General features: G+C 43.4%; 1 protein-coding gene across 2 annotated transcripts; it reads left to right on the forward strand.

Moving 5' to 3' along the window:
* Positions 1-8,405: 8,405 nt before the first annotated feature.
* Positions 8,406-24,092, forward strand: gar1 (GAR1 homolog, ribonucleoprotein). 2 transcript variants are annotated; one of them, XM_078542654.1, is made up of 8 exons: positions 8,406-8,570; positions 8,672-8,743; positions 14,245-14,484; positions 16,323-16,477; positions 17,811-17,870; positions 18,271-18,403; positions 22,054-22,125; positions 23,663-24,092. In XM_078542654.1, exons 3-8 carry the CDS (start codon positions 14,259-14,261, stop codon positions 23,677-23,679), a joined length of 663 nt encoding a protein of 220 aa, XP_078398780.1. In that variant the 5' UTR covers positions 8,406-8,570; positions 8,672-8,743; positions 14,245-14,258; the 3' UTR covers positions 23,680-24,092. The 2 variants fall into 2 exon arrangements, with proteins under 2 accessions (XP_078398780.1, XP_078398790.1); XM_078542664.1 differs by lacking the exon at positions 8,672-8,743 and having other exon boundaries at positions 8,462-8,570.
* The last annotated feature ends 2,353 nt before the right edge of the window (positions 24,093-26,445 follow it).

The raw sequence follows: 26,445 nt of genomic DNA on the forward strand, positions 1-26,445 counted from the left end.
GGAAAGCCTTTTGCATCTTTTTCCTATTGCAATTAATGGAGGTGCTGTTGTAACTGATGATGATATTTATTTAGTGAGTTCAAAGAATATTTGCATAACGGAGGAGCTTGTAGAATTGGTGGTGACGAGAGACATAGCAACAATAAATGACCTCTTTGATAGCTCAGTGAGAGATCTGGAAACATTGGATGCAAACCAGACAACAGCTGTGAGCCTGGCCACAGACACAGTACTACACAATGGTAGTCAAGAAAGCTGTGGTTGTGGCAAAATTGAAACTAAAATTGTAAACGACAGTAGTTATTTTTCACAGCTTTTTACAACAAAAAGGTCTGTGAAATAAGGCTTTGAAAATGAATGGTTATGGATGTCGTTGATTAAAACTTTTGTTTTTTATTCATTCACGGGATGTGGACTTCGCTGGTAGGCCAGCATTTATTGCCCATCCCTTGTTGTTCTTGAAAAGGTGGTGGTGAGTCGCCTTCTTGAACTGCTGCAGTCCATGTAGGTACACCCACAGTGCTGTTAGGAAGGGAAGGATTTTGACCCAGCGACAGTCAAGGAATGGCAATATGTTTCCAAGTCAGGATGATGAGTGACATGCAGGGGACCTTCCAGGTGGTGGTGTTCCCATCTATCTGCTGCCCTTGTCCTTCTAGATGGTAGTGGTCGTGGGTTTGGAAGGTGCTGTCTAAGGAGCCTTGGTGAATTCCTGCAATGCATCTTGTAGATGGTACACGCTGCTGTTTCTGTGTGTTGGCGGTGGAGGGAGTGAATGTTTGTGGATGTGGTACCAATCAAGCGGGCTGCTTTATCCTGGATGGTGTCAAGCTCCTTGAGTGTTGTGGGAGCTGCACTCATCCAGGAAAGTATTCCATCACACAACTGACTTGTGCCTTGTAGATGGTGGACAGGCTTTGTCGAGTCAGGATTTGAATTCCTCACCACAGGATCCCTTGCCTCTGACCTGCTCTTGTAGCCACAATATTTATATGGCCAGTCCAGTTCAGTTTCTGGTGAATGGTAACCCTCAGGATGTTGATAGTGGGGGATTCAGTGATGGTAATGACATTGAACATCAAGGGGCAATGGTTAGATTCTGCTCTGAATTTTGTGCTTGTCGGGCGTGCTTAATTGGAGGGCCCGGAAACGGCTGCGACTTCTGCCTCCGGCCGCAACTGGATCCCAAACGCACTTTCACGCTGGCTGGCCAATTAAGGACTGGCCAGTGTGAAATGCACATGGACATTGGCAAATGCACTGGCGGCAAGGGCAGGAGCCGCTACAGGCGCCGGGTCCAATGGCGGCCCGACGGGACATTTAAAAACAGCAGAGGTAGCTCCCTGAAGGCTGCCAGGAGGTTCTGAGGAGACTCAGGGAGCTGTCTTGGAGAGTGAAGGGTTCACAAAATTCCCACATTTTTCATATCATCAACAAGGATATGACTTTTGGACTTTTACCTAAAACCGGACAACAAGAGGAGACAGAATATGCATTCTTCCCTTTAAAACAATCAACACGAAACTAAAGCCCATCAAAATCTTGCATAAATAATCGCTACTAACTACGGGGGCAGGAAGGCCACAATCAATGCAATTAGTGAACCCATCAATACTCCACACATACAATGGCTTTCAGTTCAAGACTAGTTACGGGGGCAGGAAGACAATGATAAACATCGTGCGAGCCCATTAAAAATAACGAGACATCAATCACCTGGGGAAGCCCACCAAAATCAAACAAAGAACTAACCTTGATTTAGATTGAGATAAGAAATTCAAAAAAAAAAACAGTATAACTGGGCCAGCAGATCTGAGTGTGAGCAGTTTTGAAAGCCGTTTTTAGGCAGTGACACAGAAGGGTGAGCAACTTTGAAAGCTGACACAGGGCAGTGAGCAGTTGGGAGCGATTTTTTGCAGAGTTTAAACAGGGAGCTGAGCCAAGCGGAGGAAGGAGATCTGGAGGTTTGCAGGCCCACAGACAACATCACGGCGAGGGGCACGGGGTGGCAGGCTCAACCGAAGACAACAAGGCCGCAACCACAGCCAGAGGAAGATCGACCACCCACAACCGCGCCCTCCACCCAACTGAAGAACCTTGGCAGATTCCACAGACCAGGACCACGTGGGGATGGCAGGCCCCAGGGGACACAAAGAGCGTACCCCAAAACTGCAACCGGCTTACCTGGCTGGATTTCGAACTGTCAAGGAACCCTGGTTGGTGAGCATAATCCCTGACCTCTCTTAGTTCAATTTAGTTAGGTTTTGGGGGTGGGACAAGGGTAAGGGGATTAGTAGCGTGATTTTCCCTCATTATGCCGTGTGTTCCCCATTCTTAACTAAGTGCACTTTGTAAGTCTGTATAATATCAGTGTAATCCTAATGTTATAAGTTCATTTGTGACTTCAATAAACTCAGTTTTTTTCTAGCACCAAAACCAGTTGTCTGCTGCACTTTGTCACAACCCTCAAATAAGTCCAAGGGTCTAGAACCCAGGGAGTGGGAGCGATTCGAACCGCTCAGAAGTCAGAGGTGGAGCTGACACACACACCACCACCCTCTACAGAGAGACTTTTGAAATTTGTAGGAGCCTCAGCACCCACTGGACACTCAAGGCTGGAGGGAAATGCCAGTGGGTACTCTGCCCCCCTACACCCTGGTTCTCTAGCAGAGGCAGAGTGCCAGGCGGGACATTCTGATATTGTGGGTTGGCAAGACAAGGCCACCGCGCCAGGCAATGAAGGTCTGGTCAGAGGTGGCAACCCAGGTCAGCAGGCATGACATAGTGTGTTGCTCCTGGATCCAGTGCCGCAAATGGTTTAATGATCTTCTGCGCTTGGCAAGGGTGAGTACCAAGCTGGCATGCTACTGTGTGGAGATGTTATGAAGGGTGGCCATCCTTCGTGGCTCTCATTGGTGTAAGAATCAGAGTAAAAGAGTGGAAGCAGAGTGGAAGCAGGGGAACCCAGCAATTGCTGCAAAGCCTCTGGCTCACTCAGCCTGGCTGGCTTCGTCCATTGGTAATGAATGAATGTCAAGACCAGTTTGAAGAGATCGTCAGTGACCAGATTGATGCAACTGTGGACAGCTGATTGGGACACTTCACACAGATCCCCCATTGAGCCCTGGAAAGATCTGGATGCAAAAAAATTGAGGGCTACTGTGACCTTCAGAACCACTGATGTTGGGTGCCCACCCACGCAGTTGGAGGTGATCTCTGGCCTAATCATCTGGCATACTGATACCATGGTGTCTCTAGAGGCAGAGCCCTCTGCGGCACTGGACCTCAGACATGTTGACGTAGCTGGTTCGCTGCTTGTACACTCTGACAGCAGGTGTCTTCTGCTGTGCCTTCTGCCTTGGTTTCCCTGCTGGCCCTGCAGCCTCTGTGCCTGCGCCTCTCCTCCCACAGGTCTCTCCTTACGATGCTGCCCGCAGACCCCTGGCCTCCTCTCCCTTCTGCCCCTCTCTTCCTCTTCAAAGGAGGTCAGCCAGCAGAGTAAACAATCCCAATCTGCTGAAATGCAGATGGCACTGCGCTTGGCAGAAATTCTCCAAAAGAGTTGACAAAACAAAAGAGTCCTCAAAACAAGGCAAACAAAGCAAATACTTCAGCAGGAACCACAGGAAAAGGCATGAAATCTCAGCATTAAAGCAACAGCAAACTCTCACCTGAACTCCTAACAACTCACATAGCCAATGCTCCGGTCCCCTTTTAACCCGCCCTTGGATGAGAAATGAGAAAAAAACAGATTACCTGTTGCCCAAGTTACCCATGCGATGAGTGTTAAATTGCACGGACAACGTAAAATTCAGATCAATTGGGTCGTTAATGGGCTTAATTGCCTGTTTAATTGTCGGCAGGTTCAATTCTGACTCCCGCATGTGTCCACTGACTGTAATGTCGCGTGTGTGAGTGCAAAGACATCGGGACACGCGCCCAACGTCTTCTCACACTATTTCACATTTTGGGTCAGGCACATGCCCGCTCATTCAACGTAAAATTCTTGGCCTATGTTTTGTTTGAGGTACAGGTCTCAACCACTGGCAGTTTAGCCAGCTGTTGGAAGAATGTGAAAATCAAGGAGCTGTTTTGAAATATAGTGTGAATTGCATGGTGAAAGGGAAATATATTCATGACATTGCTTTCATGGTGGATATTACTCACTCAACAGGGGAATGCAAGAGCATAACCAAGAGTGACTGAATACAAGCAAAGTTCAAACCTTTGAGACAAAGCTTTAACTATGGGAGAAGTAGTGTCCCAGACTAACTTGACACATCTTCCTGTCCTGAAATCCCCACACGGTACTACAAAATGGTACTTGGCCAAAATTGCCGAATGGGGAGAGGAATTTGAAGAAGGATTCTCTGACTTCAGGAACCATGAAGGAAAGTTTGGAATTTTCAGTATACCATTTTCTGTTAATGTGTATGATATACCAGTGGAACTCCAAACCGAATTATTGTGTGTCACTTTTGTTGAAGGACAAGTTTTTCAAGCATTGATATTACCAAGCTTTATCAATACCTGGCACCAAATTATTCCAAACTGAGGTCCGTTACATCAGAAATTCTTTCCACAGTTGGCAGTATGCACTTGTCTGAACAAATATTTTCTGTCATAAATATCAACATGTCTGAACCACATTCTCAAGCTAATATCACTGACCTAACCCAATATTCAAGATAACCTCAGCCCAGTCATTTGCTCCAAATATTGATGCAATGGTTCAAACTAAGGGGTGCCAGATATTGGGGAACAACAATAATATAAGATAAAAGCAAAATACTGCAGATGCTGGAAATCTGAAACAAAAACAAAAATTGCTTGAAAAACTCAGCAGGTCTGACAGCATCTGTGGAGAGGAAGACAGAGTTAACGTTTCGAGTCCATATGACTCGAACAATAATATAAGAGTTAAATGTAACTAAATAGAGATATAATTTGTCTTTATTGAATTCTATTTTAATAACTTTTTCTGAAAGTGGCCAACACCAGGATATTAGATCAGGCCCAGCATATAAAATGGGTTTGCATGTTCCAAAAACAAGTCAATCCCCCATTGCCGATTTGGTAATCTGATCCCTAAACCACACTACCTCATGGTATATTTGTTCACTAACCATCCAGCATCGGTCCAGATCAAAAGTGCAGGAATCCTGAACACCAGTGATTTAAAAGGAGCGGTGACAGAGATCAACAGCTGATACCAGGCAAAGAGAAAACTTCAAAAAGTGACGTCTTGGTCAGTATAGAGTGAGGAGTGGCAGGCGCTGAGGATTTAGGCCTTAAGGTCTGAGTTTATGCTTTTGGGTTAGGAGTGTAGAGTCAGCACAATTCCTGGCTCCTCAAAGACGACCCAGGAAATACTGCCCTGGGAGGTCGCATTTTCAGCCTATGGCTATGGGGTTGCGGGTGAAAATGGGAGTCATGATGGGCTACCCCAGAAAGAGTTCAGAGTTTGCCGGGTACGGGAGCGGGTTGGGCAAAAGGCTGACCTCAGTATTCTGGCACTTTGTTGGAGCTACCCAAGAAAGGAATAAAACAAAAAGCAGCCTTTCAGCCTTTACTCCTCACACACAGCCCATACCCTATCCATGCCAACCCATGCCACCTCATTCCCCTCACCCACACCCCATGGCCCCTCATAACTTCCATGCCAACCTATGTCCCTCTACTCACCCTGATGGTGCCTCATACCCTCCATGCCGACCTATGCTCCTCTACCTGCCCCATGGCCCTTTATAGCCCTATGTCAACTCATGCCCTTCACCCACTTTTGCCCTTACACCTACCACGACAACTCACCCAGTATCCACCATGGGCAGACCTCAGGACCCATGCTGAAATTAAATAAAGTTCTTAAGTGTCTAACATCAAGCTTGGTGTATGTCCTCTGGTGGACTGAAGCCCTGGGCTGCTGGCTGGTGTTCTTCCTCCGTCTCGGTGCACAATGGCACCTCCCTGTATCCCTGAGGTGAAAGAGCACCTGGAGGGAGGTCAATGTGCCTCATTCCCTACTCGCCTAGTACTGAGACCATGGCCAGATGACGGAATGCGGGTCTGAGCGCATATGGATCAAATGATAGACCTGGCTCTTCAGGGCAGTCACCAGCCTCCCTGTGGAGGAAGCCATATGTTCACATGCTAGAGCCATGGCAGAACTCAAGATGTGAATGGATTCCTCTACATTCCGTGTGAGGTTCTGTATAGTCTCCGGCACCACCTTCAGATTTTCCCGTGTCTGTCTCTACATCTCCAGCAGGCTTATCATGACCGAGACCAGAGGCTCATCATTAGCCTGGGGCTCAGCATGGGCCTGAACCCCAACAATTCTCCTACTGCCAGGGATCTCAGCTGACATAGCCTCCTTAAGCTGCTAGGATGTGTCTGTGGGGTGATCACCAGCATGTGTCCTCAATTCTATACACAGAAGCTCGGAAACCCACATGTATAGTTAGTGGAGGATGAGGAAGAGGCAACTGATGGTGCATCAACTGGATGTTATTGAGCTTCATCAGGGGTGGAGTTGCTGATTTCTCCTATAGCTTTGCCTCAGGTGACAACCTGCAGCAGAGAACAACAAGAAAGACATTAAGGAGAAGCTCAGGAAACAAGTTTCATGTGTGCTTCTAGTCTTCCGGTGTCTCAACACCAGGTTGGGGGCATTCTCACTCTTCTGCCTGGCTAAACTGGCCTCGCCGTCTGCAATGGACTGGCCACCCTGCTCTTTCACAATTTCCCAGGCTTCCTCCTTAGGTGACATTAAAATTTTCAGTTCGGGCATTCTCCTCCTCTGATTTGTTCCTCTCCCTGGCACTGAAGGTCTCCTTATCCTACATGACAAAGTAGAGACCTGGTGGCATGTCAGAGACACCTAACTCCTTTGTTTCAATGCGTCCCCATGCCATATACCAGCCACATATTCTAACTGGTACCCAAATGCCTTATGCACAACTGTCACAAGGCTTGGCCTCTTTTGCCATGTGGTGTAGATGATGACCAGGCATTTCCCAGCCTTTGCAAAGTTCCATTGCTTGATACCCTCATGTGATGCAATGCCACATTGCCACTTACCCTGCCTGATCAGCGGAGGTCATTGACCCTTTTGCGGCACTGCACACAACCTCGTGGCTGGATCGCCAGCTGTTCACATCCTCTGAGATCTCCATCCAGACCACCTTGGTCAAGCAGGAGGGTCTCCTAATACCATCCTGGGGAAGAGCACTTCCCGCCATTCCCGGATGGCCTGGAGGTGAATGGACAAACTGACCATGGTACCATGGTACAGGGTGCCATGAAAATGGGGCAAATGAAAAGCAATGTGGTCATGGTAGGGGACAGTACAATTTTGGGGATAGATATTATTTTCTTTAGTTGTGACTGGGAATTCCAAAGGTTGTGTTGGCTGCACGGTGTCAGTGCTAAGGACATCTCACAGCTGGAAGGGAACTTGCAGTGAGAGGGGGAGGATCCAGTTGCTGTTGTCCATGTAGGAATCAACAATGTAGGTAGAACTAGGAATGAGATTCTGCTGAGGGAGCTTGAAAAGTGAGGGTCCAGATTAATAAACAGAACCAAAGGTAATTCCTGGATTACAATCTGAGCCTCATGCAAATTGGCAGAATCAACCAGATCAGAGAGTTGAACGCATAGCTCAAAGGGTGGTGCAGGAGACAGTGGTTTTGATTCATGGGCCACGGGCAACAGTACACGGAAAGAAAGAGCTGTTGCGTTCGACGTACTCAACCTAGACCTGCCTGGAACCAATGTCCTGACAAATCGAATAAGGCAGCAAATAGGGCTTCAAACTAAAAATGATGGTGGAGGGTTCAGGTGAGGAGAAATCTAAAGAAAAATGTCAAAGTCATAGGGCAACTTGGATAAAGATAAGCAGAGTGTGACAGAAGGGGACAAAAATTTAAGTGTAATAGTGCATCAGAGAGTAAAGTCAAATCAGGAAAAAATGGTAATAAGTTAAAATTGATGGCGCTTTATCTGAATGAGCAAAAGCACTCATAACAAGATAGATGAATTAATGGCACAAAATAAAAATGACTGGGTTTGATCAAAGAGCCATTAGAAGTATGGCTGCTTGCTGAACTTGGACAGCCTATATATAGGTTGTGTCCCTGCAGGAACAAACATGTACTCCACATTGGAAACAAAATAGAAATGTTCCCTGTGTGGATTTCTCCTTGTGCTTGGCGGAGACTCTCAAATCTGACCATGGTCTTCTACTCAGATGAGACACCGGCGACTGGCGAACAGAATGTGCACTGCCGTAATTCGGAGGCCTATTCCGGTGCTGGTGCAATGCATATAATCTGCCGGTGGAGGGCGCACGACCGCACTGGGTAGTTCCGCTGCTACACCTGGAGGGGGCGCGCTAGGCGATATTTGTAATACGGCAGGTCACAGGTCGGGGGTGTGGGGAAAAGAAGCGTCCAAAAACTGTCGTAAAATCGTGGTTAAAATAATCTAATTGCAAACCTGATTGGAGGAGGGGAAAAAGCTGAGGATGAATCGGAATTTGAAACCTAACAGGCGATCTTGAGCTGTGCAATGTAAAATAATTTTATATAATTATATTTTTATAATTATAAAGGCACGGGCATTTTTAAGCGACTCAGTAAGTGACTTAAGTTTTGGCTTTTGCTTCTTGCAGTAGGGCTGAGCGCACGTGGCCGGAGGAGGAGTGCGTGCTCCGGGCAACGTTCTACATCTGGGCCAAGGTTCGGTGAGTGAATGGAGCCGCGCGCTGCTCAGTGACCAATGTAACAATTGCAGAGAAGTGACTGGAGCCGCGTTGTTCAGAGTGGTACCTATACACTGGCTCTGTGTGAATTGAATCAAGAAAACCAAGGGTGGGTCTTGAGATATGAGGTCAGGAGACAAGGGATTACGTACAAATAACGACCGACAGGAAAAGACACACTAGTTTATTCAGCCATGTAGCTGCGATGCATTGTGCATAATCATTCGTCTCCCCCCCCCCCCCCCCCCACCAAAGCCATGTAACCTGGCAGAGGTCTAAAACAAATGAAAACAGAGGCCAATTAGGGGAGGGAGCAAAAAGTCCTTTTCGGCCTCTTTTAGGCAATCAAAGCCTGTTCACATGGCCACTTTTGCGGTACCTACTTTTAGCAGGGGTTCATCTCCCCGCCCCGGCCAGAAACAGGTCCGAGTCTCCCCTGAAGAGATTAGGAAGCAGGACTGCAAAAGTAGAAGTTTGCGGATTACTCCTGGTGCCAGGCACAAGTGAGTATAGAAATAGGAGGATGGAGGAGATGAATATGTGGCTAGAAAGATAATGCAGGAGGGTGGACTTTAGATTCCTGGACTTTGGGACCGGCACTGGGGGAGATGGGACTTGTACAGGCCGGATGTAAGTAACATTCGTGCCACATAAGTGCCGGGCAATGACCATCTCCAACAAGTGAGAATCCAATCATTGTCCCTTGATGTTCAATGGCATTACCATCACTGAATCTCCCACTATCAACATCCTGGGGGCACCATTGACAAGAAACTGAACTGGACTTGCCATATAAATACTGTGACTACAAGAGCAGGTCAGAGGCTAGGAATCCTGCAGTGAATAACTTACCTCCTGACTCGCCAAAGCCTGTCCACCATCTACAAGGCACAAGTCAGGAATACTCCTCACTTGCCTGGATGAGTGTAGCTCCCACAACATTTAAGAAGCTTGACACCGCCCAGGACAAAGCAGCCCGCTTGAATGGCACCTCATCCACAAACCCACAAACGTTCACTCTCCCCACCACCGACGCACAGTAGCAGCAGTATGTACTATCTACAAGAGGCACTGCAGGAATTCACCAAGGGTCCTTAGACAACACCTGCCAAACCCACAACCACTACCAGCTAGAAGGACAAGGGCAGCAGATAGATGGGAACACCACCACCTAGAAGTTCCCGTCCAAGTCAATCACTATTGTGACCTGGAAATATATCATCGTTCCTTCACTGTCGCTGGGTCAAAATCCTGGAACTCCCTCCCTAACTGCACTGCGGGTGTACCCACACTACATGGACTGTAGCGGTTCAAGAAGGCAGCTCACCACCACCTTCTCAAGGGCAACTAGGGATGGGCAATAAATGCTGACCCAGCCAGCGAAGCCCACATCCCCGTGAATTAATTTTTAAAAAAGGCTGGGTGGGTTGCACATGAATGGTGCTGGGACCAATTTTTTTGGGCAGTTTGCTGATGTTATTGGGGAGGGTGTAAATAAATTGGAAGGGAGATAGAAACCAGGAGGTAATACTAGAGAGGAAAAACAAGATGCACAAAGAATTGGGAGAGGCAGCTAGCACTAAAGTAAGAAATATTAGGAGGGGCCAGAGTAAGAGAGATTGCAATGAGGTCTAAATTAGGGTTAGAATGCATGTGTGAATGCATGATAATGTTGGTGAACTGCAGGCACAGGGAGCCACGTGAGAGTATGATGATGTGGCAATAATGGAGACCTGGCTCAATAAAGGGCAGGACTGGGTAATGAATATTCCTGGATTCAATGTGTTCAAGGAAGATAGGGAATAAAGAAAGCAGGAGAGATTGTTTTAATTAAGGCAAATATTAGAGAGAGGATGCCCTGGAGGGGGGCAGGGGGCTGGGTTGTCAAAGGCAGAATCTATTTGGGTGGAGCTAAGAAACAGTGGCGGTAATATTACACTACCTTGTATTCTATAGGCCACCAACTAGTGGGAAAGATACGAAGGAATGCATTTGCAAGGAAATTGCAGAGAGGCGAAAAATTATAGAGCAGTTAAAATAGGGGGACTTACCCCTGTCTATATTAGGATAATTATATCATGTAAAGGGCAGGGAGGAAGAAGAGTTTCTAAAGTGTGTTCAGGAGGATTTTCTACATCTGTATGTTTCCAGTCCAATGAGGATTTTTGGTTTTGGTCCTGGGGAATGAGGTGGGCCAAGTGAATCTAGTGTCAGAGTGTGAACATTTAAGGGACAGTGAATCATAGCTAATCTAAACCTTATGATACTATGGACAAGGACAAAAAGCAATCCAGGGTAAAAATAATTTATTAGGAGGAGAGCTTGATTTCAGTGGTGGGAGACCAAATCTGGCCCAGGTAAGTTGGAATCAAAGAGTGGCAGCCAAAACTGTAATGGAAGAAGGAAATAATTCAGGTGCAGTTGCGCTACATTCCCACGAGGGGGGAAAGTTATCTTATAAAGCCAGAGCTCCCTGGATGACAAAAACATTAGGTGTGAGATAAAGAAGAAAAAGGAGGGTAGGTGTATGATAAGATGTCAGGTTGATGATATAAACGAGAGCCAGACTGAATATACAAAGTTCAGAGGGAAAGCGAAAACAGAAATCAGAAGCAACAAGAGAGAGTATGAAAAGAGACTGGCATTTAACATAAAAGGGAATAATCTAAAATTCATTAATAGACGTATATATTGCAAAAGAGTTGTGAAAGGAGGAGTAGGGCCAAAAAGGTTTACACATGGGCCTGAATTTTTTGGATGGCGGGGTCTCACTTCCCGCCATCCGAAGAGTTGACTCCAAATGTCCCGCAGCCATTTCATGCTTAAATGAGCATTAAGTGGCTGCAGGCGGAACTTCCGCTCCTCACTCGGGAGGAAGTCCTTCCTTAGAGAGCTGCTGGCCAATCTGACAGTGACAGGGGGGTTGGGGGTGCAAAGGAGGCGATCGGGGTCTTGGGAGGGAGGGCGCCTGACTTCAGAAGGGCACTTCTGATGGAGGTGCCACACTTCCCGCCCGAGATGTAACTCTTTTTTGGGTGTCCTCGACAGAAGTTCAATCCTCCCGCCAGCCTAAAACTTGAGGCTGGGTGGGAACCGGCCTTAAGGGCCTCAATTAGGGCAAGGGTGGGCTTCCTGTCTGAGGCCTTACCCACCCCAGCATAAAATCACTGTGTGGTCGTGGCGGGTGGGAACGCAGGGAGGTGGTGGCATAGTGATGTTGTCACTGGACTAGTATTCCAGAGACAAAAATAAAAATACCTGGAAAAACTCAGCAGGTCTGACAGCATCTGCGGAGAGGAATACAGTTAACGTTTCGAGTCCGTATGACTCTTCAACAGAATGTAGTATTCCAGAGACCCAGGGTAATGCTCTGGGGACCCGGCCAATCAGTTTAACCTTGGTGGTGGAAAAGCTTTTAGAAATGATAATCTGGGTCAAAATTAATAGTCAGTTGGACAAATGTGGATCGTTTAAGAAAAGCCGAATTTACAGATAGTTCCCCTAACAACCACATCAAGATTATCAATGGAAATAATAAACGGCAACGATCCTAACACTGATCCCTGTGGAGCACGACTAATGATCAGTCTCCAGATCGAAATCCACCTACAACAAAGTTCTTCCGAGAGCTTTCCAGCCAGTTCTCACTGAAGTGCAGAAGATTTTCATGAATACCTGAGGCTTTGATCATGTAGAGAAGCCCCTTGTATGGTACTTTTATCAAGCTTTTTGGAAATTGAGGTAGACAATGTGGGTTTACATCAGCTACCATTTGGACTTCTTCAAACAATACAAATGTAGCAAGTTGTTTTCATCTGAAATGCATTCTCTGAAAGGGTGGTGGAAGCACATTTAATCCAATTCTCTTTTGAAGGGTATTGATACTTGAAAGGAAAATTTTGAAGGGCTATGATAAAGGTAAGAAATTTGAGCTATCCAATTAGTCATTGGCATATAGATTACATCCAGAATATTCTGCCCGACCTATCTGTTTATTTTAACGTGCCTGATTCTATTTGGATGGGGAAGAAACTGAAGTGGGTGAGTATCAAGATTAGCAGAGGCTGAAGGCATAATATAATTTCCCGAGGCCAGGGGCAAGAGATATGGTTTAAGAGCAGTGGTGGAGGCAGCTGAGCGTAATTTACTATAAATCCACAAGCTCCACAAGTGTGATGTTTGAGAATAGAGGAGATACAGAAAGATTTAAGAAAGTATCTGGTGGTGATGTCTCATCAGTTTTCCCCACTGCATTTCCTGAAACTAATCAAGTCATGTTTTGTTCCTATTGGACTGAAGACATACTGATTAGTGTCATGAAAATATAATTTTCATAATATTATTGTAATGGGTTTGGATTAGTTTCTCTGAGGTTGTCTGTGGGTTTTAATTGAATTGCAGACAGCTATTCTGGAGCTTTTGAGTTATCAAAAGAGAAGCTAGGTTTGAAATGCTAAATACGTAAATGTAGCTGAAGTTTTAGAATGTGAGGTGTAAAGAACGTTTGCATTTTTAGATAAACCCGAGTAGTGAATTTCAAAGAGATGGTAAGGTGTTACGCCTAGCCGTAAGAGGCTAAGCCAAACAGTGTGTTTATTTCTCCCAAATGAAAGATATTATGGAAAAAGAAAAGTTGCAAAGACATATTGGAGCAATGGGATTTACATTAAAAAGGGAGAAATATGTATAAAGGAGCTGAGATGATGTGTAAGCAGAAGGCATTACAAGATCTAACAAGTGTGAAAAGCCTCCAGCCTCTATGTACCAAGCTGCTGTCTACTGGAACCGAAGCTAAGAAACTCAATGTGAATATCCCTGTCCAGGGTATTGTGTGCTTTGTCTGGGCCTATTCAAATTTATCTTGTTTTACTGTTTAACGGAGGTGTCACTGGGAGCTAGATTAATTCGGAGATTTAGGAGTTGTTATAGCAGTAATTTGTAGACCTATATGTGCTTAAAAACCTTTCTCTTCTATTAAATGTTTAATTTAGTTTTGTAAAAAAACTAAGTTTTGGTGGGCTCATTACTACTGAATTCAAGGCACGTATCTCGAAATAAAAATACAAATTGAAAACAGTTGTGGCAGCTGCTTCAAGTTTCTCTGGGATTTGAGCAGCTCAGCATTTACCATCCGCTGTGCCATAACATTAGTTAAGTCTTGAATGTGTTCTAAAATGCATTGCCAGTCTGACGACAAGTATTATCTTTATCCCTGTCTGCCTCATAATTAAAATGGTCCATCTTTGCACTGTTGACCATCAAATGTAATTGCATTTCCTGACATTATGACCAACACAATATCCTGTTGGAACAATAGCTCTGGCATTTGAAAGTGCAGAAATCAGGTGGATCTGCTTGCTTAGCAACCCATTTATGGTGAATTTTGAACGCTGGGGTTTTTTATTAACTGTATACTCTGTCACAGTCTTTCAGTGAAAGGAACTGATGCTCATATACCAACTAATCTTTTTTCTTTCTTTCAGAATTTTTGATTAAAATGTCGTTCCGTGGAGGTAGGGGTGGAGGAGGTGGCGGCTTCAGTAGAGGAGGAAGAGGAGGTGGCGGCTTTGGTGGGGGAGGAAGAGGAGGAGGCGGCTACGGCGGAGGAGGAAGAGGAGGCGGCTTTGGTGGAGGGAGAGGAGGACGTGGTGGTGGATTTCGCGGGGGTGGGCGAGGAGGCTTCAATAGAGGATATGATCAGGGTCCTCCTGATTACGTAGTAGGTAAGAACATTACAATGGTCTAAAATACCACTGTCCTAAATCAAAAGTTAATTGCAATTCAGATAAATATCTGAAATATTTCTGCAGCTCAGTCTTAGTCCACTTGGCATAAAGATTAAATTTTTCTGAGATTAATGAGGCAAACTGGCTAAAGAGGTTACCATCTATTTGGTGTTTATTGATTACACAAATAACTTAAATGTTACAGCAGAAAGTTGCACAATGCTTCAGATCTCATGCTGTCTCTCTAGTAATAAAGCAGAGCTGAATTTTGGAGAGTATTTTTATTGGTGGAGGGATTCTGGTTTTATCTCTCTTGTTGACTTCCTGAAACAAATAGTAATGACCAATTGTAACGCAGTGTGAAATAACCTACAATGCTGTAAGTGCCTTATTGCTAATACAGGTCTTGCTTTCTATAGCACATTGCCTGTATGTAGTGAGAGTTTTCCATCTGTGCTGTGCACCGTTGGTCACTTTCCACACAGTGTTAATGAAGTGAGGTAGCACATGTAGGTGCATCGCCCGTGTGTGCCCAAAGGCATGTAATGTGTGATATCATGATGCCAGTGATCTGAACGAGTTGATGAAACACCAGGATACCAAAATGGGTCAATGCAATAGTTGCAGTGGCAGTAGTTGCAATGCAACTTGCTCTGTATGTGAACAGGACAGGGAAAGGAGGAGGCAGAGAATTTCTGTAAGGATAAGGCACCCTCTTGAAGATCTTACCCATAAAGGATCTTCTGGGAGCTCCAGTCATTCTTATTAACGAGTCAGCAGCCTGGGGAGGCTACGATAGACATAGTGGGTAGTAATGGAGTTGTGCTACTTCCTTCACACCAACTTGAAACTTCAAAGCAGGGTGAGGATGCCCCTCCAGGTAGTCATGAAGTTCACTGTAACCCTTGCATTTTATTCCACGGATCCTTCAGGGTGAGACGGCAACATTAGTAAAGCATTGCAGCTTGTGAGAGCCTACATGCCCTGTTGAACACCTGAGATTCTTCCCCATAATGGCAGCAGTCTGAGCCTGCATGGCAGCAGCTAGGGGTCTTGTGACTATGCTGTGAGCTTCCACTGAAGAACTGGCACATCGGAAGGCCTCTCTGCAGCGGAAGCTCAGATGGTGGTCATGAGTCCTTGGCAGTGCTGCAGTGATAGCAGAATTACCAGAATGAATCAGTCTGGCAGTGCTGATATGGAGGTGCCCATTACTTTCACGGTGGAAAGGATGGGCTCCAAGCTCTGCATGATTGCCTGTGCCATGTTGGAGCTGGACTGCTCCATGTTCCGACCTAGTGACTGGAGGCTATCTATCCGGTCAGACAATGCACCAAGCATCTCGCCATGCATTATCATCGTTTTTCTGCAGTCTGTTCTAATGAGGCCCTCATCTGAGTCCCCTGCAAGAGAATTTGTCTGCGAAATCACCGCCTGGGGAGTTTGCATGTGCACTGACCTATTCCCTTACCCTGGGGTGACCACGAGTGGCCAACGACTTGCCACAGGCTGATCCCAACACTATGCTGGCCTCTAAGGTATGTACAGTGCTGGTATCTGAGCTGGTGGCTGAGTGTTGATTAGTTCCAGTCAGTTTCCAACATTCACAGTGCTTTAAGAATCATTTTAAGAAGACTTGTAGTAACATTGACATGGGGAGTCTGGGTGGTGCAGTGAGCCAGCACAGTTCTTTCACCTCTGGTACTTTAACAAAAATAATGGGAGGAAAACATTTAATGCTGTGCAGTTCTGTATATCCTGGTTTCACGTTAATCTGATGTGAAGATTTAATGAAATTATACTTGTCTAACACTTCCTATTTTTTAAAAATACAGAATTAGGACATTTCATGCATCCCTGTGAAGATGAAATTGTTTGCAAGTGCACTTCAGAAGAAAATAAAGTCCCGTATTTCAATGCACCAGTTTACTTGGAAAACAAAGAACAGATTGGAAAAGTTGATGAAATATTTGGGCAGCTCAGAGATTTTGTATCCTTTTGGGAGTTGGTGTTGGGAAAGAACCTGAACCAATGTGACAGCTCTATAACATTGATTACAATATAACATTATAATATTGTATTGAAGGTATGTTACCAGCCAGCATTTTCTTTGACAGCTTTTGCTGCTGTCAGGGGTGCTGGTGGAATGAACCCATCATATTATCTGACTACACACAAGGTTGAATGTGAGCATGGTTAATTTTTTTTACTCTGTTCATTTTCTTTAATGGCGAGAATCCTAAATGAAAAAAATATGGATGATGAAGCCGGGAAACACTTTCACTTTGCCATCTTCTGTCAGCGACAGGTTCGCACAGGGTTAGCCATAGCTTCAAGAAAAATACCCCTTACTGCACTTGAGTTTGCATTTTGACTCCCGTAGTATGCTTAGATTGTGTTGATATATGTGGTGAATTCTGGTATCAACCCTTTCCCACAATAAACCATATCTTGAGACCCTTCCTTCTCTACTCAGCCCAAACCCACCTCTCTTCAAACCACGACCCCAACCCGAACAACTAATTTCATCTAATACTTTTATAACCAGTAAAGGGAGAATCTGTAACATGGGTTTGGGGCTAGATAGGAACCCATGTCTGAGAGTTAAAATCAACTCTTCCTCTATTCTCTTTTGCTTTCGAGTGCACTGTGGATAAACACTGTACCAGGATCTGCAATAGTTGTGGAAGATAAGATTTTATAGTCATTAATTTACATTTAAAGGAGTAAAGTGTTTCTCAATATTGATATGAAAAGTTTAACAGACATTTAAGAAATTTCAATTATCTGGACAAAAAGCAATCATTAAAATTCGAAGTTTTCACAGAGTTGCAGAGTTACTGCAATTTGAATCCTTCATTTGTGCAGTCAAGCCTGTGCTCTCTGTCACTTTCATACACTCTCATATACATTTTAAATGTGAATGCCTCCATTTCCTTTTGTTTGTTCCTCTTTACCCTGGTCCCTTCTGGTTGGCTCTCATTTTGGCTGTGCTGTCTTAGGGCAGGTTGGGTGAGTAAATGTCAGATATCCCCACAGAATGTTAAGGATGATTTGTAAGGAGATGTATTCCTGGGCTGGCTTAGGGCAGATTGTTTGCAGGATGTGCATCTTGAGGAAGGGCACAGAGACTGATGAAAATTAAATACTTATGTGGTTCTGTTGATCTCTTCAGATCTAAAATTTAAAATTTGCCGCATGCTCATTTATATTTAAACTACAGTACAGTTATTATGCAGTATATGACTTGAAGTAGTCTCTTATTTGGCTACAATTATGTATAAATAATGCTATCTTAATTTTCCCTTAACTAAAATTAATAGTATTTTTCAGTTAAATTATCAGACAACATGAAAGCTACTTCCTTTAAGAAACTACAAAAGGTGGGTTTTCTTGTGAAGATTAACTACTAAGGAAAATTTTGTAAGTTATTCTCCTTTGAAAATTATAAGAATATGGGGTGGAGGAGGGAAAGGCGAAGAGGGAATGGGGAATGTTGTATTGGCCCCTAAGATAAGGCCTCAGTTAACAGCTATTTCCCCAGCTCTGGTTGAATTTGTACCCAGCAAATTCTATACCGATATTTGGAAGCTCCTGAAAATATGTGAACACTATATAAAAATTCTAACATGGGTAAGATAACAAATGTAAAAATGACCTTTTATTATTGGTCTCTCTTTTTCTTCCTTGGAGCACAATAAAAGCAACTTCTTAAGAAAGATGTATATTGATGTGAAGCAAGTTCCTTTCCGCGCACTTAGGTTGATTTTTCTTTTCCTGCAGTTTTATGTCGATCCAGCAAAACTACTACCTCTTCAGCGATTTTTGCCCCGGCCAGCTGGTGAAAAGGGCCGAGGAAGAGGAGGTCGTGGAGGAGGACGAGGGGGTCGAGGCGGTGGATTTGGAGGACGAGGCGGTAAGAAGTATTCTATTGATTCAACATTTTCTGATACCAGCATTAGCACTAGTTGCCTTGGAAAGAGCAGTAGATTTGTTGTGCTGCACAAGGCAGGCAAAGGTTAGTGAAAGTGAGAGAAGTGCATCAGTGCAGGAGGCTACACTCCTGATAGCCAGTTGGTGAAGGAAAAGAAACAGAGCTAATCTTTACTTGGCATAGATTTATTTACAGAGTAAATCATTACACATATATACCTCGTAGCTTGACTCACCCAGTGTGTCTGTAAGTGTCTCTTTATACTCTTTTGAATTAAACAGTCAATAAAATAAACTAAAAGTAACTGAGTGACAGCCCCTTAAAGGGGCAGACTCTCTTTATACTCTTTTGAGTACAACATTAATTTAGTTTGTTAATTTGCCCATTTGCTAAAAGTGATAGCCCCTTAAAGGCTTACTGTAACAAAAGAGAGAAATTTTCAAGGAAACTTAACTAATTAAATTAAAACGTTGTTCCCAGGGCTGATGCGCTCCAGCTCCCACGGTGTCCACCGGTCACGAAAGGCCTCAAGCGTGCCAATCGACACCGTGTGCTCCGTCTCCAGGGACACCCAGCCACGAACATAGTCATGGAAGAGGGCAGACAGTGGGCCTGACAACCGCCTGCTGCCAGGCCCTATTGATGGCTACCTTGGTGAGGCCCAGGAGCAGGCTTAGAAGGAGGTCCTCCTCCCTCCCTGCTCTTCTTCCTCACCGCCCCCCACCAGCACTACTCCCCCTACCACCACCCTTCGCATCAGGTGGCCAAAATCAGGAGTTGTGGGGCTGAAGTGCAGCCACAACTTTAAAAGGAAACTTAACAAATCAAATTAAAATAGTGTTTCCGGGGCCGCTGATGCACTCCAGCCACCGCGGTGCCCACCGGCTGCGGAAGGCCTCAACCGTGCTGGCAGATAGCACAGGGACACCTGGATGTGAATGTAGCCGCAGAAGAGGGGCTGGAAGACCCCCTCAACCGCCTGCTGCCTGGACCTGCTAATGGCTAGTTCGACCAGGCCCAGGAGCAGACTTACCAAGGAGGTCCTCCTCCCTTCTCACCCCAATCTGCACTGGGTGACCAAAGATCCGGAGCGTGGGGCTGAAGTGCAACCAAAATTTGAGGAGTATCCCCTTCAAATAGCCAAAAAGGGGCCGAAACATCTGGTACTCTATATAATCATGGACTACAACTCCCCGAGGCTGCAGAACTTACAGGTGAAGTGTTTCTTTATAGACTTTTTGAGAAACAAAAATCAATAAGTTAAACTAAAAAATCAGTAAATCAGAGGGGGTGACAGCCCCTGGTGGGGCACTGTAACTAAAACAAGAACGCGAATGGAAACTTACAAAATTGAATCAAAATGTCATTTCTGGGGGTGATGATACACCCCAGCCATCGATCGCGATAGGCCTCTAGTGTACCGGCGGACACTGCGTGCTCCCTTTTCAGGGCCACCCAGCCGTGAACATCGCCACAGTAAAGGGGCAGACAGTCAGGCTGGACAACTTCCTCGACCGTCCGCTGCCTGGGCCTGTTGATGGCCATATTGGCCAGGCCCAGGAACAAGTTCATGAGGAGGTTGTCCTCCCTCTTCGCCCCTCTCTGCACCAGGTGACCAGAGATCTGGAGCGTGGGCCGGAAGTGCAACCAAAATTTGAGGATCAGCCCCTTCACATAGCCAAAAAGGGACCGAATCTTCTGTACTCTATATAAACATGGACCACGGACTCCCCAAGGCTGCAGAAAATACAGATGAAGTGTTTCTTTATGCACTCAAGTAACTATCCAATCAATGCTGTCCACCTGTATATACTTAACTCAATGGATACAATTAACAAAGGATGACTAAAATGTACTAGTGTTTTGTTAATTGAATGACAAAATAAAGGTGATGCTAGAGTCGATACTTTCCCCCATATAGCATTTCAACCAATAGGAGCAAGTACAGTGATGATGAAAGACTGCTAATGAGTCTCTCAAAGCAGTTAATGTTTGTGCCCAAGCATATAGAAACACCAAAATGAATGTTGGGAGCAAACTCTTTCGAGTTATCAACAGTCACAGATTGCAACTCTTTCGAGTACAATCACAGTTCTTGGTTTTCCAGGAGTGGGACATGAACCCACAACCCTCTGATTCAAAGGCGAGGGTGCTATGAACTGAGCCACAGCTGACACAGATGGTGCAAGAGCAGCTTCTGCAGAGGTCACACAACAAGCACTCGTAGGGTACCTGCAGCTCCAGCTTGATTATAGCAGTCCACACTAACAAATAGCTGGTTACATTATAATTATGAGTGAACTTTACTGTGAATGCAATAGTGTGCTCTGAATTTAATGTACGCTCTGGTGTGGTAATAAAGAAGAATTGCAATGAGAAAGACAACTTTAAAAGATTATAATTGTGTGTGCATGTAATAGAGCTTCTTAATTCAGTTTTTCAGTGTTTTTTCTGACTGGCTCAGCAGTGAGGTTTTATTTTTCAAAGGGATGATGCACAAAATTAAAGCAAAATACTGCGGAAGCTGGAAATCTGAAACAAAAACAGAAAATGCTGGAAAAACTCAGCAGTCTAACAGCATCTGTGGAGAGAAAAAAAAGAGTTAACGTTTCGAGTCCTTATGACTCTTCAGAGCTCTGAAGAAAAGTCATAAGGACTTGAAACGTTAACTCTTTTTTTTCCTCTCTCCACAGATGCTGTTAGAGCTGCTGAGTTTTCCAGCATTTTCTGTTTTTGATGCACAAAATTAAGTTGATTTCAACTACAGTTTGTGTAGTCAGTCCCCAGGAAATTTGTGTACTTAATTGGAAAATAGATTATGCCACATAGATTTTTAGACCTATGTTTTTTTTCAGCATTTTCTGTTTTTGATGCATAAAATTGAGTTGATTTGTGTAGTCAGTCCCCAAGAAATTTCTTTGTAGTTAGTTGGAAATATAGATTATGTCACAGAAGTGGGCAATTTGGCCCATCGTGTCTGGCTGAAAAAGAGCTATTTAGACTAATCCCACCATTTCACAGTTCCTCGGATCCTTTTTTTTAATGTACAGGGGTTGTTGGGCAGTTTACGTTCATTCATGCCTGTGGACTCGATGGGTCAAATGGCCTCCTTCAATGCCTTACTAACCCAATGCTGCCAGCCTGTTCTTTTTCCCTCAGCAATGTTGCTAAAAATTGGGAAATACCTTTTTTGTATGGTTTCTAGAAAATGTCATTTCTGCAGTTAACAGGTAAATCTGAAGGCTGGTTTTTTTTTTGCTCAGAAACTTGATTGCCAAATTTATTATGCCTGTTTTATCTAACAATGCTAATGAAGAGCCATAACTCACTAAAACATTAAATACACTGTTTTGATGTCTAGTTCTTTGAAAATAAATTTTACTGGAATTATTTTCTGAAAGTTCATGCGCATATCTTGAGTACTTTTCTTTTTGGTAAAGTTGAGGTCTAGCAATCCTTGGAAATGATGGGCTGCTTGGGAAAGGCGTTGCTGAATATTTTATTTGTAGTTGTAAAATTTAAGCTTTTAAATTATTAAAATAACTTGAGCCAATGGATGTGACACTTTTTGAATCTAAGAACTTTGATGATAGATTACACTTTTTATCTCTTCATTTTTGCTTCTTATCCAGGTGGTTTCAGGGGAGGCAGGGGAGGTGGTTTCAGAGGAGGCAGAGGTGGAGGAGGAGGCCGTGGTTTTAGAGGTAAGTGAGAAGTGCCAAAAAATATCAAAGATTGCCTTATAACTTCAATATCTTACAATCGTTTTTCTCATTTAAATGTTCACAATCCTTTAAACAGTTGTACTATGTTTGAGTAAAGTTTCATAGAAGTTTGAAACCCAGGGGAAGGTCATTTTGCCCATATTAGCAGTGGCAGCTCATTCCTAATGTCACAGTGCCCCCCCCCCCCCCCCCCCGTTCTCTCCATCATAGCTCTGCATCTTTCTCTCCTTTAGACATTTATCCAATTTTCCCATACAAGATCCAATGGTCTCTACTTAAACCACTCACTGTGGCAAAGCATTCTACATTGCAACAATCTTCTACATAAAGAAATTTGTCCAATTCTTGCTCATCACTCTTGGTGACTTTTTTAAATTGAAGAACCCTTGTCACTGACTCCCAAACCAAAGGGAAATAAGCATTTGGGTTCACTCCCTTCAAAACTCAGTGCAATTTTAGAACATTTTATAAATCTCCACTTACTTAGTATTCCTGTGGAAATAGCCCTAATATCTCCAGTCTCCCCTCCTATTTAAGGTTTTCCCTTGTATCATCCAGGTGAATCTAAGCAAAGTGCTCTCTGAATGTATTGTCCTTTCTGTAATGAGGTGTCAAAATGGCACTCTGTGCTCTATAACTGTCATAACCAATGCTTTGCTCATAATTACTTCTTTATACTGGTACACTGCTGCTACTTATAAAATCTCAAATTCTATAGGCCTTTTAAATAGTTTTATCTACCCACCCTTGCATTTTCAGGGAATTATATTTGTGAAGCACATACCCTACCATTCCAACCAAGTCTGTTTTTTCATCCACATCCTTCAGTATTGCATATATGATCCCATTTCTTTGTTTTTCTTGCCATAATGAATTATTTCAAATTTAAATTGCACTTGCTACCTTTCCACTTATTTCACTACGCCATCCATCTTTAAATATTTTGCAATTCTCCATGCTGTTTGTCAAATCTCCAACTCTTGTGGTCAGCCAACTAAGATTACATTCCCTATGCCAAAGTTCAGATTATTTATATATGCCAAGAACAAAAATGAACCCAGCAATGATCCCTCAGCCACAACACTTCCAAGCCTTCTCCAGTCTGAACAACCGTTTATCCTAACTCTGTTTCCTATCTGACTTCCTGCGATGTTTCCTCTTGTATACCTGATTATTTCTGACAGGCCTTCTGTGAGACACCTTATCAAATGCCAACTGAAAGTTCATCTGCAGCATTGCCTTTACTTATCCAGTTGCTTCCTGCAAAGAAGTTCAGGTGCCAGTACTATTACATGTCCCCCTCTCCATTATTCTTGTGTAAAGTTCTGTGGGATTCTCTGGGCCATTCTAGATTGGATTTCAGAAGGCTGTTGGCCAAACCTAAACCTGTCTACACATGTGCTGTTTCCCATGGGGACACTATTGCAGATATGCAAGGTTCTTCCTTGAATATAGCTTGTCATGATTCGCTCTGTTACTATGCTTGTGATTGATATCCCCTTATTTCTCCTAATAGGTGGGGGCGGAAGGTGAAATTACAAATATTTGAAGATTGTGCAGCAACCTACAAGTTTACTGTTTTAGTCCTCCCTTATTTTGCCAGATATGAACTCCATCAGATTTTTGTGGTTTATTTTATGTAAGATATTATTGTATTATTTGCATAGTAATAAATCACATCTGTATGTATTGATATAGATGTATTTGAGGGTCCAAAGTGCCAGTCCATAATTTGTTTATATAGTGATGGAAATATCATCAATATTCTAATCCAACTAGTTCTGAACACATATTGTGCACAAGAATACAAAGGAAGTAGTTTGTATTGAACTAAGGGAATCGTATAATGTTATACTGATTATAAAAATACTTGTTCTACAAAATAGTACACTTTGGGATAATGTTTCAGAATAATATTTGTTTTAAAATAAATGTTTTTACACAAAGTTGTGAGCATATAATTTTTAGCTGAAAGTCACCTGACTGAGACTACGCAGAAGTAGCTTAAACAGGATGCGATTGTTGAGACTATGTTAATAGCTTTCAAACCATTACAATCTATGGAGCTGAGAGGATGCCCATAAAATGTTGATACTCTCTCAAGTGTCCCTAACTTTCAAAAAACAAAAGTAAATTTACCCAAATGAAAATAATACAGAAAATTTTTAGTACAGGATAACAAATTGCATGCCAGTACCCAGGTAAATGCAGGAAATATGGTTTATCTAGACCCTGCACTTGCATCCCACAATATAAAAGAATGCTTTTTACAGTTGGCAGTATTTTCTCTGGGTGGGGAATTCTTAGGTATCATGATGGCTTCTTAGGGTTTGAAATGTCAAACTTGGACATGAATCTGACTGACAAACTTTTGAAAATTTAGGGTGGAAGCTAAACTGCACATTTTAAAATTCTGGCAGCCCATGGATCCCCTATCAAAATTAAAACTAGCAAGTTTACCTTTTAATTTTGTTCCTGTTGTGATTTTAGAACTTTTCTAATATTTTTATCCTGGATTAGTTTGACTCTTGTAACCTATCACTCTCTGAGCTGAGTCCCAACTCACCATTACTTTTTTATATCTTTGGCTTAAAATCTAGGTAAGTTTTGTGTAAAAAGCTTGTGAGAAAACACAGCAAACCAGTCTGGTAATTGGTTTTGGCTCCTATTCTTTTCTCCTTAAGATCTGACTCGAGTCTTCAAAAGCAGTGTAGCATCGTTATCAGACCTCCTTCAAGTTTTAAAAAAAAAGGGTGAATTTATCAAATAAAAAAACAAGCACATAATAACAGACACATCATTACACAGTGACAGTAGACACCCTTACATCTAACTGAGTGGAGAAAATGATGAAAGAAATTGCAATATTTAAGGGCTAAGTTAATCCTTTCTTTGTGTTTCTTTCCTTAACTATTCTTGAAGCCTGATTATCTACAATGCTTCTTGGGAATTCACCCTCCAACCCCTTTCAGTAGCTCGAAACTTATCAGTTCTTTTGAAACTGACTTTTATTTGGGTGGAATAGATTCTTTTACAGAAAATTGTTAACAAGGTTTTCTGGAGTTTGAATATCTCACCATGCAAACTTGAAAGAATTAACTGTCAACCATGTAGACTGAACCAATCGCACAGCTCTTTTTAAGGTTTAATTATTTTTGTCCCTGGCTTGAAACCACTGAAAATTCAAAAACAAAAGTAAATTTACCCAAATGAAAATAATACAGAAAACTTAATTAGTACAAGCTTGGTAATGGATCTTATTTTTGTCACCATTCCTAAGGGTTGCAAATAATTTAAACATTCATACACAAAAGCATTTGAGAGCTTCACCATTATCCTGTTGTTCACATGTACATTTCCTTCCATCATTGCTATGTGCCGCCACATCAAGGCTGGGACTGTGCTAGTATGCTAAAGACCAAGGGTCTAGCGACAGGGAGGAATTGAAGAAAATCAATATGAGTAAAAAACATGGTGCTAGACTTGTTCTAGTTTGTACATTGAGCTCCAACCTCCTGTTGTATTCCTGACTTTCTCTCTCGTAAGATATAGAAATAGTTGGAGAATTCAGGAGGCAATAAGTGGATAGGAAAAAGCAGCTGCTCAGACATTAAGAAAAATTTGCAATATAAGGAATTCTCTTCCCATTATTTGTGCAAATGTATTATTCAGTTTCAATACTGTTATTAGAATCACAATGTAATTTCAGCCTAATTTCTCCCAAATTTAGACCCGCCCAACCGACTTTAGACACCCCTACCCCACTTCAGAGCAGCACACCCAACTTTAGAAACTCTCACCAGACTTTAGTACCCGCCAACCAACTTTCGAACCACCCACTCGAATTTAGAGAAGCGCAGCCAACTTTAGAACCGTCTCAGACTTTCAAACCACCTATCCCACTTTAGACACCCCCAGCTGAAATTAGACCTGCCCTCCGCATGTTAGATCAGCCCACCTGACTTTGGAACCACAGCCTATGGAGAGGGTGGGAGGGGAGAATCTTACATGTGGATCAAACAGAAGGGGATGATCAGAGGCAGGAAACCACAACCAAGGGAGATTATTAATCGTAAGCAATTGATCTTGAAAGAATGAATGAAATGGAAGGGAACTTTGAGGTATGGTATAAGTTTGAAGATCTGAAAGAACAATGGTCACAGTAGGAAATTGAAGTCTGGTGGGACTAGCAGAAGGGGCTGGTGTTGAAAATAGGTGTTGTTTTTCCCCGGACACTGGCACCACAACTGGAGGTAAAGAAGGAGCTGTACTGATGGAATAGATTCCATCTGAGCCATA

Source organism: Cetorhinus maximus, chromosome 1, assembly GCF_964194155.1.
Source record: "Cetorhinus maximus chromosome 1, sCetMax3.hap1.1, whole genome shotgun sequence".
Taxonomy (NCBI): domain Eukaryota; kingdom Metazoa; phylum Chordata; class Chondrichthyes; order Lamniformes; family Cetorhinidae; genus Cetorhinus; species Cetorhinus maximus.

Excerpts from the sequence above, each read along its gene's own strand:
- gar1 (XM_078542654.1), top strand. The coding sequence starts at position 14,259 with ATGTCGTTCCGTGGAGGTAGGGGTGGAGGAGGTGGCGGCTTCAGTAGA. Across the intron at positions 16,478-17,810 it reads TTGGGCAGCTCAGAGATTTT|TATTTTTCAGTTAAATTATC; the intron begins GTATCCTTTTGG and ends TAAAATTAATAG. Across the intron at positions 18,404-22,053 it reads TGGATTTGGAGGACGAGGCG|GTGGTTTCAGGGGAGGCAGG; the intron begins GTAAGAAGTATT and ends CTTCTTATCCAG.